Consider the following 13,030-nt stretch of genomic DNA (forward strand, 5'->3'; position numbering starts at 1 on the left):
AAAGGATTTTAAACTTAACACATGGTCAGTGGTATTAACCCTCACAAAGGAATTATAAACATTAACAGTAAGTAAACTCTGCATATTCTTAAAATCTAACTGGACTGGCAACACATTACTAGATCTATGAGGTATATGCAATTTTGAGGGAGACTAAAGTAATTAACCCACCCTTAGCCCTTCCCTGGTGTGAGGGTGGGGGGGGTCACAAAATAGGAAATAAACCCATCCAAGTAAAAACAATCATTGGTATCCAGGTTTCTTGTAAGCCTTCTATGTGCTGATCCAATAGGATGTTGATCCACCTCTCATTCTCTGTTTTGTTGCTTGGACCTGAATAGTCCAACTGACCACTTTCAACTGGGAATCTAATCTAGTTACTATCTCAACCTAGGATGGAGAGGGACCCTTGCAAGCTCCCTGTTGTTCCATGCCTGCATGGGGCTTGTAGGCACAGGAATCAGTCCCTCCTTCCTACCCATTCCATTTGTCTGGCCATAATAATGTATGAAGGCGCATGCTGTCCATTGCCCATTAGTTATTGCACCAGTGTTCTACCTTGCAAATACGTTTGGGCATAGTTTCCACTGCTCCTGCTCTCAAGGGTGTTACTCCTACCACAACAGCCACCAGTGAGGTGGGTTCAAGGAGGAGTGGCAATCTTATACTATTACCCAAAAACGCTTTCTGTTTGGGAGGGGGGTGAATCGGGGGCCTCTGTATAGCACTGTTGTTAAGAGAAGAATCAGCGGAGAGGGGAGGCGAAGTCTAGGAGTGTGGGGGTACTGCCTGGACCCCCTAGCGGTTGAGCTAATATATTAGGGTAATCCATAGGGGAGACCCTATTTCCTTGAGGTTCCCCCGGGGTCTCATTGGTTATGCAGCCAATTGGCCTTGTACAATCAACATGATCACATTGAACCTCTTAGGGACCAGTAAATGGTTGGCCAGTCACTGTAGTCAGATTCCCTAATATCAATGCATTCAGATTGGCAACAGAGGTTTCTATGACACCCAGGTTCACCTGAAGCCCTTCTATTGTGCTTTGCAGTAACTTCATAACATTATCATATAAGACCTTGAGCAATGGCTCCAGCGATGGTTTGGACTGACACCCCAGTGAGGATACAAATTTAGTGCCAAGTAGCTTAGTGTTAAATAGGGGGGGCCCGAGCCAAGAGTCGATTCATTCTCTTTATTGGTGGCCAGGTCATCTCACCAGATTTAGGTCTAGACCTAGGGTCCTTCTTCTTTTTTAAGCAGGGGAAGCCCGCTAAGAGGATAGGGATCCAACAGCTAGATGAGCTTCAGCTGTGGTGGGCATCCTTGAAATGGCCTCAGAATTTGATGGACCCCCTTGCTCAGTAGGCTAGGAGATCTCATCTGCTACTGCCCCATTTGCAAGACATCCTTTCCATTCCGGACATGAGGGTTTGGCAAATGTAGGAAGTTGGCTCTGTATATACTATTTCAAAGTAAGAAATAGTGTGCACAGAGTCCAAGGGTTCCCCTTAGAGGTAAGATAGTGGCAAAAGTAGATAATTCTAATGCTTTGTTTTGTGGTAATATGGTCGAGAAGTAGGCTTATCAGAGAGTAGTGTTAAGCATTTGTTGTACACACAGAGGCAAAAAATGAGGAACACACACTCAAAAACTTAATCCAGGCCAATAGGTTTTTATTTAGAAAAATATATTTTCTTAGTTTATTTTAAGAAACACAGGTTCAAGATTTGTGGTAAACACTTTAAATGTAAGGTACTTCACTTAGATACTTTAGGAACTTTGAATAAAAGCAATATCATATACAGTCTTTGTAAAAATGGCAATATGCTATTTTCATAGTGGACACAGTGCAACAATCAACAGTTCTGGGGGGAGGTAAGTAAAGGTTAGATTAGGAGGTAAGTAAAACACTTACAAATCTCAGTTCTGGGGCGTAGGCAGCCCACCGTTGGGGGTTCAAGGCAACCCCAAAGTTACCACACCTGCATCTCAGGGCCGGTCAGGTGCAGAGGTCAGAGAGGTGCCCAAAACACATAGGTGCCTATGGAGAACAGGGGTGCTCCGGTTCCAGTCTGCCAGCAGGTAAGTACCTGTGTGTTCAGGGGGCAGACAAGGGGGGTTTTGTAGAGCACAGGGGGGGACACAAGTAGGCACACAAAACACACCCTCAGCCCCACAGGGGCGGCCGGGTGCAGTGTGCAAAGCAGGCGTTTGGTTTCAGATAGGAAACAATGGAGGGACCCGGGGGTCACTCTAGCGGTGCAGGCAGGCACAGGGGGGGCTTCTCGGGACAGCCACCACCTGGGCAAGGCAGAGGGTCGCCTGGGGGTCACTCCTTTGCTGAGGTTCGGTTCCTTCAGGTCCTGGGGGCTGCGGGTGCAGTGTTGGTTCCAGGCGTTACGGGCAGTCGCGGTCAGGGGGGCCTCTGGATTCTTTCTGCAGGCGTCGCTGTGGGGGCACAGGGGGGGGGGGCTGTCTCTGGTTACTCACGGGCTTGCAGTGTTCGGGGAGTCCTCCCTGAGGTGTTTGCTCTCTGGATCTCGAACTGGGGGCGTCGGGTGCAGAGTGTGAAGTCTCATGCTTCCGGTGGGAAACGTGCAGTCTTTGAAAGTTGCTTCTTTGTTGCAAAGAAGTAACAGGTCCACTGTTCATGGGAGTTTCTTGGTCCTTTAGTCCAGGGCAGTCCTCTGAGGCTTCAGAGGTCGCTGGTCCCTGTCAGATGCGTTGCTGGAGCAGGTTTCCAAAGTTGGAGACAGGCCGGTAGGGCTGGGGCCAAAGCAGTTGTCGTCTTTCTCCTTCCCTGCAGGCTTGTAGGTCAGCAGTCCTTCTTGTTTCCTCAGGTTGCAGGAATCTGATTTCCTGGGATCTGCGGTGGCCCTAAATACTGAAGGGGTGTGTTTAGGTCTGGGAGGGCAGTAGCCAATGGCTACACCCTCTTTGTGCCTCCTCCCTGTGGGGAGGGGTATACATCCCTAATCCTATTGGGGAAATGCTCCAAACTCATGATGGAGGATTTCAAAAGGCAGAGGTCACCTCAGATCAGGACTCCTTAGGGGCTGTCCTGACTGGTGGGTGACTCCTCCTTGTTTTTCTCCTTATCTCCTCCAGCCTTGCAGCCAAAAGTAGGGGCAGTGGCCGGAGGGGCGGGCATCTCCACTAGCTGGGATGCCCTGGGGCGCTGTAACAAAAGGGGTGAGCCTTTGAGGCCAGGTGTTACACTTCCTGCAGGGAGAGATGAGAAGCACCACAACCCAGTACAGGCTTTGTTCCTGGCCACAGAGTGACAAAGGCACTCTCCCAATGTGGCCAGCAACATGTCTGGTGTGTGGCAGGCTGGCAGGAACTGATCAGCCTTCACTAGAAGTCGAATTGGTATTCAGGGGGCATGTCTAAGATGCCCTCTGGGTGTATGTTACAATAAATTGCACACTGGAATCAGTGTGCATTTACTGTGCTGAGAAGTTTGATACCAAACTTCCCAGTTTTCAGTGTAGTCATTATGGAACTGTGGAGTTCGTGTTTGACTAACTCCCAGACCATATACTCTTATGGCTACCCTGCACTTACAATGTCTAAGGTTTTGCTTAGACACTGTAGGGCATAGTTCTCATGCACATATGCCCTCGCCTGTGGTATAGTGCACCCTGCCTTAGGGCTGTAAGGCCTGCTAGAGGGGTGACTAGCTATGCCAGAGGGAGTGTGAGGTTGGCATGGCACTCTGAGGGGAGTGCTTTGTCGACTTAGTAATTTTCTACCCACCAGCACACACAACCTGTAAGGCAGTGTGCATGTTCTGAGTGAGAGGTCCCCAGGGTGGCATAAGACATGCTGCAGCCCTTAGAGACCTTCCCTAGTATCAGGGCCCTTGGTACATGGGTACCAGTTACAAGGGACTTACCTGAGTGCTAGGGGTTGTGCCAATTGTGGAGACAAAGGTACAGTTTAGGGAAAGAACACTGGTGCTGGGGCCTGGTTAGCAGGGTCCCAGCACACTTTCAGTCAAAACTTAGCATCAGGAAAGGCAAAAAGTTAGGGGGTGACCATGCCAAGGAGGCATTTCCTTACAGCAAGTCTTTGTCCAGCCCTCGTCACAACTTTTCCTCCGCACTTTGTATCTCCTCAGTCAAGTCCCCCGCTGCCTATGTGAGATAAGAAATGACAGATGCATGCTTTCGTGGGCCTTAGGATCATCTGAGTCAATATTACAGGTTGGTTTTCGTTTACCCATAGTTTATGCCGGACGACAAATGAAAGAGGGGTGGCCCAGCCTCTGACAATCTCTGATGGGCACAGCCCCATGCTGCGGGACCACTTAATGCGCTATATAGCACTAGGCTGCAAACACTAGGGGTGGGTGACTTTAGGGCCCACCCCCAGAGCACAGGGTATTGGGACTCATAGTCCCCACTTTACTGCTCTTGTGCCGCAGGACCACATAATGCGCTATATAATGTTAGGCTGCAACAACCAGCTGTGGGCTATGTCATGGTCCGCCTTAAGGCCCACTGGATACTGAGACTCGTAGTCCCCACTGTCACAGTACCACAGGACTGTGTAATATGCTATATAGTGCTAGGCTGCAATCACCAGGTGTGGGCGATGTCAGGGTCTGCCTCCTGGTCCACAGGATACTGGGATTTGTAGTCCCTGCTGTCACACCCAAGTCGCGGGACCACGTAGTGCGCTATTTAGCACTAGTCTGCAAAACACCAGGGGTGGGCAAAATCTGGGTCCGCCTCCAGGCTTACAGGATACTGGGACTCATAGTGCCCTCCGTCACACTCCAGTGGGTCCTAGTAATGTGCTATATAGTGTTAGGCTGCAAACACCAGGTGTGGGCGATGTCAGGGTCCGCCTCCAGGCCCACAGGATACTGGGGCTCGTAGTCCCCATTGTCACTTTCCAACGCAAAGTTGTATTGTGTGCACTGATCTAAAAATGTATTTCCATATTCCCAGTTAGGCGGGGCATTGCTCTTCCCTTTGCTGTTCATTGTGATTTTTGAGCCACTGGAAACATGGGTCTGATGTGACACCCAGGTATGGGGCTGTGACTGGGAGTTGGGGGTGAGGACCGTTGAGCTCTCTGGACGATGTAATCCAGTTTCTTGCGCAACCATCTGTCAGGGGACCCGCCTGCCCAAAATGCTTTCCCAATATGAGGAGACATCCGACCTGCGGGTCAAATGGACTAAAGCCCTAATTATGACCCTGGCAGTCTCCGACTGCCACATTGTTACCTTGGCAGTTGGGCCACCGTCGGACCGCCAGCAATGCCAGTTTCCCTCCACTGGATGCATGCAGCGCCGCCCTAGGGATTACGACCCCCTCTCCTCCATCTTTTACATGGCGGTTGCCATGTAAAAGCTGGCAGAGACTGGGTGCAGGGGGTCCGTGCAGGGGCTCCCATGGATAGCCCCGTCGAGCTTTTCACTGTCTGCATTGCACCTTATGCACCGCAACATTGCCGCTGGCTCAATTATGAGCCAGAATCAATGTTGTGGGCTGTACCTCCAACCTCCAACCCCCAAGTCCAGCAGGCCGAAACTCTGTTTCCGCCCACTGACCCAGCAGGGAACCCCCTAATGGGGCCCGCGGGAAGGCAGCTGCACTAGCGGCAACCTGACCGCTGGAGTTTGGAAGGCAGCCTTTTCCGCCTGCCAAACTCCAAAAAAAAAAGCTTAAGTCTTTCTTGGTACCACAGAAGGGTGATGAGTGTAGAGAACCTGCAGGTATGCTTGCCAAACCAAAGATTACACTTCTGGTATTACCCTGGAGCCCAGCCTTACATTGAGCCTGAACCTGACTTAGAATGAAAGTTGTCAACGGGCCTTGCCACGAGTTCCATATTTGAACATATTTGGCAGGGTGGCATTATTTGAAATGGTTATGCTTCAGCAAATTTTGAACACACTCCAAAACTTTCCCCATCCGATTCCCCAGGATTGGTTTTGGAAAACAGCCAAAATATGTCCCTTTCTCTGGAAGAACAAGCCAGTCAGAGTGGCATATCGTAAGAACCACATATGACTGGGAAGCTAGGCTTGGCAGAACTTTGCCTATACTCTTGGGCCTCGCAGCTCCTGAATGTGAATGGCTGAGAGGACAAGGGCAGGATATGGCTTTGTGTCTTGAAGTGGAGGAAATTGATCATGATCATCTACCCAACTTGCTGTGTGGAATTCCCCCGAATGCTACCTGGCATTACCAGAGTGGTCATTAGGTTGTGGCGCTCAGCCCTGAAATGGATAGGCTGGGACCGGAAACTCCTCCTTGAAACCCCTTATGGACATGCACATAATTACACTATACTCTCTATCTTCAAAGGTTTAGAAAGTGGGACCTCACTGGGATCTCTAAAGTAGGCGATGTATGGCAGGGTTCATGTTTAAAATCTTTTGCAGCGCTCCAAAGCAAATCTTCTCTACACAAATCCCAGTTCTACTGATCCTTGCAGATGCAACATGCCCTCAATTCCCAATATACACTCCTGCACTATGCACTGAAATACAGCACCCTTTGAGGCATACATTCGTATGGGTATTTACATTCGTAAAGGGAATTATCTCCCCGATATATAGATCACTAGCTAATAACTCCCCCAATTCCCTGCAGGACCTGAAAAGCAAGTGGGTGTAATAGGAGGGTCCCCTTGATGAACTGGGCTGGAGAGAAGCATGCTTTCTCAGAGAGTGCTTGTGATCCCCTCCAGATTCTGACTCAGCCAATTCAGCTTTCTGCATATGATCTATCTCACACCTTTGTGCGGGGTGGGCACCCTTATGTACTCTATATCAACATGTAAAGGTCCACTTCTTTGATGTCATATGGGAATCCCCTGTTAATCAGAGATACTGGTGAAGTGGGTTTGAGGAGATCTTGGCGTTGCTGGAAGAGGATGTAGTACACTCCCCAAGAATAGCTGTATTTGGTACTGTGGAGACCTGACTGGATCAAGCGGGATCACAGACTCTTGGACATTGGGACAATTCTAGCCAAGTGTGACATCGGCAGGTCTTGGGGCTTCCTCTGCCATCCGTTACTGGCGAGCTGGAAGGAAGCAATGGACTGGTGCGCCAAACTGGAGGAGCCAATTTATAAGTCTAGTGGGTGTCTGAAGAAACACAAAATGGTATGTGGAAAATGATTACATCATCGTAACCTAGACTGAATAGGGATCTGAAATGCCTACATCAAAATGTTGTGCTACTTATCAATCCAGGACTGGTACTTGTCAATTTGTTTTAGAAGCTGAAAAAATGTAATACATTTTCATTATTAAAAAAAGTATTTGAAGTTTCCAGTGAATTTTATTGTATTGAAAGACATATTTGGAGGATCACTATTCGAGAATAACTAGTAGTGTAAAATGTATTAGAAGTTACAGACAATAGTCCTTTTTGCGCTCAGCGTGCACTTTCTTTCAACAATATAGCAGGTCCTGTAGAAGTGCTTGTATTAGCTCTGTTAACATAATACAGTACTGAATAGTACTTTGTCTGTTAAGCACCTTTTCTCTTTCAGGGGAATCTCCATTGATAATCATAGGCACTGAATAGTCCCGCCCACGTGCAGTGATGCTGGAGCACTTCTATAAAATATATCTTAAAGTGTAGTTGTTTGTCTGTTCAGTAAGGCCTGGGGAAGCACTTACGATATTAAATGTTCTGCAGCCTATAAATTAGGCTATATTGGCAAATTGCTTACATTTGCATTCAAAAATGGGTAATATATGCTTAAGGAACCAGGAAAATTAGCTTGAATTGTGTTATTGGGCTTTATAAATCTCATTCACAAACCTTTTTTTTAAAGGAAGAACACAAAGAAGGAAGAGTACAATGTAGACATAGCTGCAACTCTTCATATATGAAAAGAGAGTCTGTGCCTTTAAGGGCTCACATCCCACCGCTATCCCATAATGCCCTTTAGGTGGCAGTTACCTCAGTTCTTTTTTCTGACTCCTGGTGACAGGAACTTGGAGCACTGAGCTCTGTCTTTTTTTCTTCAAAAATCTCACTCAGGATTTTGTGACCAGATTTGAACATTTCCAGTGTTTTTCTGTCATTTTCTGACATGAAATTATTTCCTTGGTCAAATAAAATGCCTTCTTAATTTGAAAAGTGCCCTGCCTGTGGTAGAAAGAAGGCCGAATTAGATCCTCATGATGTCTCTGTCATCTGCCTTCCTGACAGCCAAATCCCTGACAAATGTCTACACTGTAAGACCTTCTCCAGGTGTACCCTGAGGGACAAGAAAAAGGTTTGCCTTTATGGAGCAGAAGAGTGACACAGGCAGCAGGAGGCACATTCTGAAGGTGGGACATCACAGGAGCAAGGAGAACCTCCTACCTCTGAGGACTCCATGCGAGAGAGATGCAAAAAGACAGACCACCTTCAAAAACAAAGTTGTTTCTGGTCGACGTCTAGATAAGGTACAGTGCTTATGTGCTCGCCGTCGAGAGCTGGGTCGACGTCAAAAAGGAGGCAAAGTTTGACATTGAGAGATAGGAGGTCAAACGTTGAAGGAGTCCTCAACATCAAGACAAAAGAGACATTTGACGTTGAAAAGTCTGTCGATGTCGATACATAGGAAAAGATTGCAGTTGAAAAGTCTGTCGACATTGAGACATTCAAGACCTGTGGAAAGAGTCAAAGTCGAGACCAAGACGTTCAACATCCACCTCTGACTCCAGATACTCCAGGGCCTACTCTCCATCGTCACCAATCCCACTGCTGAAATTTCCTTGACCTCCTTCAACATCTCTTCCACCTACTTCGCCTCTTCCATAGATAGACACCTTTGGAAGCTTCTTCTCCAACAAGGCCTCTTGCTTGTCCTCAGAGATCAAGGCCTCCTCAGTCCAGATCTCGGCATAGATTAAGAGCACGAGCATTGTCGAAATATCGTCATCGGTCTCGGCACTCCTCATCAAGATGCTTCTCTAATCACACTCATCACTTTTGTCCTAGGGCCACCCAAATCTAGGACACAATCAAAACACAGATCATTAAATTCTGCATCTTCCTTCAGTACTGGAGGATAGTCACCAACTCTGACAGATTCTCTCCAGCCAAGGATCTCTCCAGTGGATGACATCATCTCTCCAGTGGATGACATCCACACCTTCCAAATGGTGCTTGTGTGAAGGGCAACAAAGGTGAACATTTCATTACCTGCCCTATCAACATCAACGTCAGTGATCTTTGAAACTTTTCACCAATGGGCAGCTTCAAGACCCCTCCTACCCCTACCCCTAGATCCGGATTTATTGGAACCTGCAATGGAACTGTCCCTTATGCCAGCTTCAGCCAAATCAGCTCCTCTACAGTTCAGAAAAAGTAAAGGCCTCAGGAGCAGGACCCGTTATTCCAGCGATTAGATCCTCCCCCGATTCAGAGGTTATCCTTGCTGCAAAGAAAGTACATTCTGGTACTATTTCATCCACAGTTACATAACGGCAGTAAAAAAGCTGGATTCAGTGGGATGCAAGGTGTGTGGTACATCTGCAATTACCATGAAAGCAGCAAGCGCATCTGCCTTGCCAGGCAGATATGACAGAGCCATATGGGACTCCTTGCAGCAGTTTGTTGAAGACCTCCCAAGAGACCAAAGAGAGGACTTGCTCGTGAATGAGGGCATGATGGTATCCAACCAGGTGAATAGTGCTGCTGCTGATTCCTCTTTACTGGCAGCCTATGGATACTGTCACGGTTAGGCCCTTAGACAAGAATCTTGGCTTTGTCTTACAGCTCTCAAACCAAGAATCTCAAAAGAGAATTTTTAATCTTCCTCTCTCCGGCAGCATTCTCTTTGGGAGTCATACGGATGACGAAATTGCACCTATGAAGACCAAGATGAGACCTTGAAAGCAATTGGTCTAGAGAAATGCAAGGAACAGCAAAAACACCCTTACAAGCATTATGAAAGTTTCTAAAACTTGTCTACCCATACTTAGACGACTGAGTTATCAAGGCATCAACGCAACATCAAGCACAGCTCCATTATCAAAGAACAGTCAATTCTCCTCAACCGATTAGGTTCGACCATCAACACTTCAAAAGCAAAAATGTATTCTTCAGAGGGGAGATTGTTATCCATACGTCTGAAATGTTAATCTCTCATGAAAGCCTCTCATCCTACATTGAGAAAAGTGTCATCTCTCCTAGGCTCAAAGGAATTTTGCATATTTCTGACATAAATGCACGCATGCGACTTCTACAAGAATGCTTGGAGTACCAGTGGAGTCAATACTTAGACAGCTGGGAAGACACAATCACATTTTCTCTTGAAGCGAGGCAGTCCCTCAAATGGTGGGGAAAGCCGAAAAATGTCCTTTTGGGGAAGCCTTTTCATCAGGATGTTCCCTCTCAGACAATAGTGTCAGATGCCTCTCTATTAGCTTAGGGAGAGCAAATGGATCATCTTCAAATCCGGGGAACCTGGTCGTCCAAGGAAATGACTTAATCACATCAGCCTCCAGGGAGTTACAAGCTGTTCGTCTAGCATTGAGGTATTTTCTGCTGTCCTTCAAGACAAAATCCCTTCTTGTTCACACAGAACATGTTAACAATGTATTATCTGAACAAGCAAGGGAGAACAAGGTATAAAGCCTAGTCTGGGAAGCCCAAACAGTTTGGAATTGGTTGCTAGCCAGAAACCTGAGAATCACTACAACCCATTTTCTGGGGGGTTCAGAGACTTCAAACAGACTCCCTAAGTAGAGTTCTTAAAAGAAAAATCACGGGTAGGTTCCACACGTCGGCATCATTCGAAACATCTAAACATCTTCTGCATGTAGAGTTTTCTTCACATAGATTTATTTGCAACTGCAGCAAACAAAAAATGCCCAAACTTTGCGTCGAGGTATTACCAACCAGGGACATTGAGGAATAACCTGTGGATCTTCGGGTCTGGCAAATTTCTCTGTGCTTTTCCTCCTTTTCCCCTCATTCCATCAGTAATCATCAAGCTTTCTTACCTCAAAGGCCAGAATGATTTTGATAGCTCCGGAGTGGCCTCCACTGTGGTGGTTTACACACGTTCTCCACATGTCGGAGTGTTCATCCATAAAGCTGCCGTGCAGACTGGACCTTCTCATGAAGTTAGCAGGTTATATAGTTCATCCCAATCTTTCCTCTTCTAGTTTGGCAGTATGGCTTCAGAAATCGTACAATATAGACGTTTGAATCTTCCACAACAATGCATGAGCATTCTCAAGGAGCATCACTGCATTCAGCTTATTTTAAATAAAAGAGAATCTGTATCTGGTGTTCCGGTCAGAACAGTGACATGTCAAGAAGAAGCTATTCTTCCATATTTGCCTTATCTGGACAAATTCGGTTAAAAATTCTCTGTAATTAAAGTCCATTTGGCGGTGATTACTGCCTATGGAGGATGTCCTCCACAAACCTCTTTTCTTCAAAATCTGTGTTATTAAAGACTTCCTAGAGGGTTTGAAAAAGGATTTCCCTCCAATACTTCGTCCCTCCCCTCCTTAGAAATTGAACATAGTACTCTCACATCTCATGCAGTCTCCTTTTGAGCCCATCCATAAAGCCTCATTCCAACACCTTTTTTGGAAAGCTGCTTTCCTAGTGGCTATCACGTCAACACATAGGGTTAGTTAGATTCAAGCTTTATGCTCTCATGATCCGTTTATGGTGTTCCATAGCAGCAAAGTGGGTATGAGGACTTCTTTGAAATTCTTACTCAATGTTGTTTTGGATTTTCAGATTAATCAATCCCTTACTCTGCTAACTTTCTTTCAGCACCCTTCCACTCCAGCAGAAATACTCTCCATACTTTAGATGTCAGGCGAGTCTTAAAATGTTATCAGGACAAAACAAAAGACATCGGCAAGTCTAATCAATTGTTTGTAAACTGTGGTCTTGTTCATACGGGTTCAGCAATGTCTAAACAATCTATTTCCAGGTAGAAAGTGTCTTGCATTTTGTTATACTACCAGAAAGCAAATAAAGTTATTTCCGGTAAGCCTTATGCTCATTCCACTGGAGGGTAACCAGCTATAGCTGCTTTAATGAGAAATATACCCATTGCTGAATTTGGACTCAGATGTGAGAACAGCACATGGGCCAGACTATTCAGTGCTTATGATTTCAATGGAGATTCCCCTGAGAGAACTAGAATTACAGGTAAGAAACCATTACTTCCTCTGTAGAATTGAGTTTGACGTCAATAGTAGTAATTTCTTTTATTTCACAGATGAAGATTTTACATTTGCAACTGCACCGCCAAACAAAAAGCCCAGAATGAAAGATGCACAGACAAAGAAAGAGAAAAGAGAAAAAACACCCAAAAATCATCAAAAAACAACTGTCACTAATAGGTGAGATAACATATAATGCAGATAACATTTGATTGTAATTATTAAAATTAATTTCTATGAGTATGGATGTCCTGCGTTTGTGGGAAGTGTGTGTGTGTGTGCATATTCATGAGTGAATTATTGAGTCCAGGTTCTGTTTACCATGCTAGTGAAACTGAAGATAAATATCATTAATCCAAAGAAAGAAATGAAAATTTAATTAAGATAAGTAAATTATTTATATGCAAGCTTTCATTTAAAAAATTTCACTTTGCCTGGCAATTTCCAATTTGATGCTTTGAAAGAAACATACATAACTTTTTGTTCAACACGTGTGATCTATTTTCTCCCACTATATATAAATTATGTTAAGGATTGCCAGAAAGCAAAGCAAAGCAAACTCACAGTCCTCTTGCATTGTTAATTTCATACATGCTGCATCCTACAAAAAAGAATCACCATGCCACCTCAGATTATATCCAGCCATGTGCAAATCAGTCTTGGCCCTGCTCCAATAGGAATTTCCAAGCCAGGTCCTTTCTGAACTGGTATGCAAGCAACCAAAACCAGTTTCGGCCTGATTTAGCCTCTTCAGTTGCTGTAGCTTGGTTCCAGTGGCACAGTGAACAAGCAACTCACGTCTGGTCATATTCCTGGCCACTTTGGGCATTTCATCAAACACACAAAAGCCGAAAGGGTGCCA

General features: G+C 45.9%; 1 protein-coding gene across 3 annotated transcripts in view; it reads left to right on the plus strand.

Moving 5' to 3' along the window:
* RAD51AP1 (RAD51 associated protein 1) overlaps nucleotides 1–13,030 on the plus strand; it is a 268,051-nt gene that overhangs the window by 62,422 nt on the left and 192,599 nt on the right. For all 3 annotated transcript variants that reach the window (XM_069228423.1, XM_069228425.1, XM_069228424.1), the window contains exon 3: nucleotides 12,225–12,348. In XM_069228423.1, the coding sequence (XP_069084524.1) occupies nucleotides 12,225–12,348 (124 nt within the window). The remainder of the gene's footprint in view (nucleotides 1–12,224; nucleotides 12,349–13,030) is intronic.

This window comes from Pleurodeles waltl, chromosome 4_1 (genome assembly GCF_031143425.1).
Source record: "Pleurodeles waltl isolate 20211129_DDA chromosome 4_1, aPleWal1.hap1.20221129, whole genome shotgun sequence".
Classification (NCBI taxonomy): domain Eukaryota; kingdom Metazoa; phylum Chordata; class Amphibia; order Caudata; family Salamandridae; genus Pleurodeles; species Pleurodeles waltl.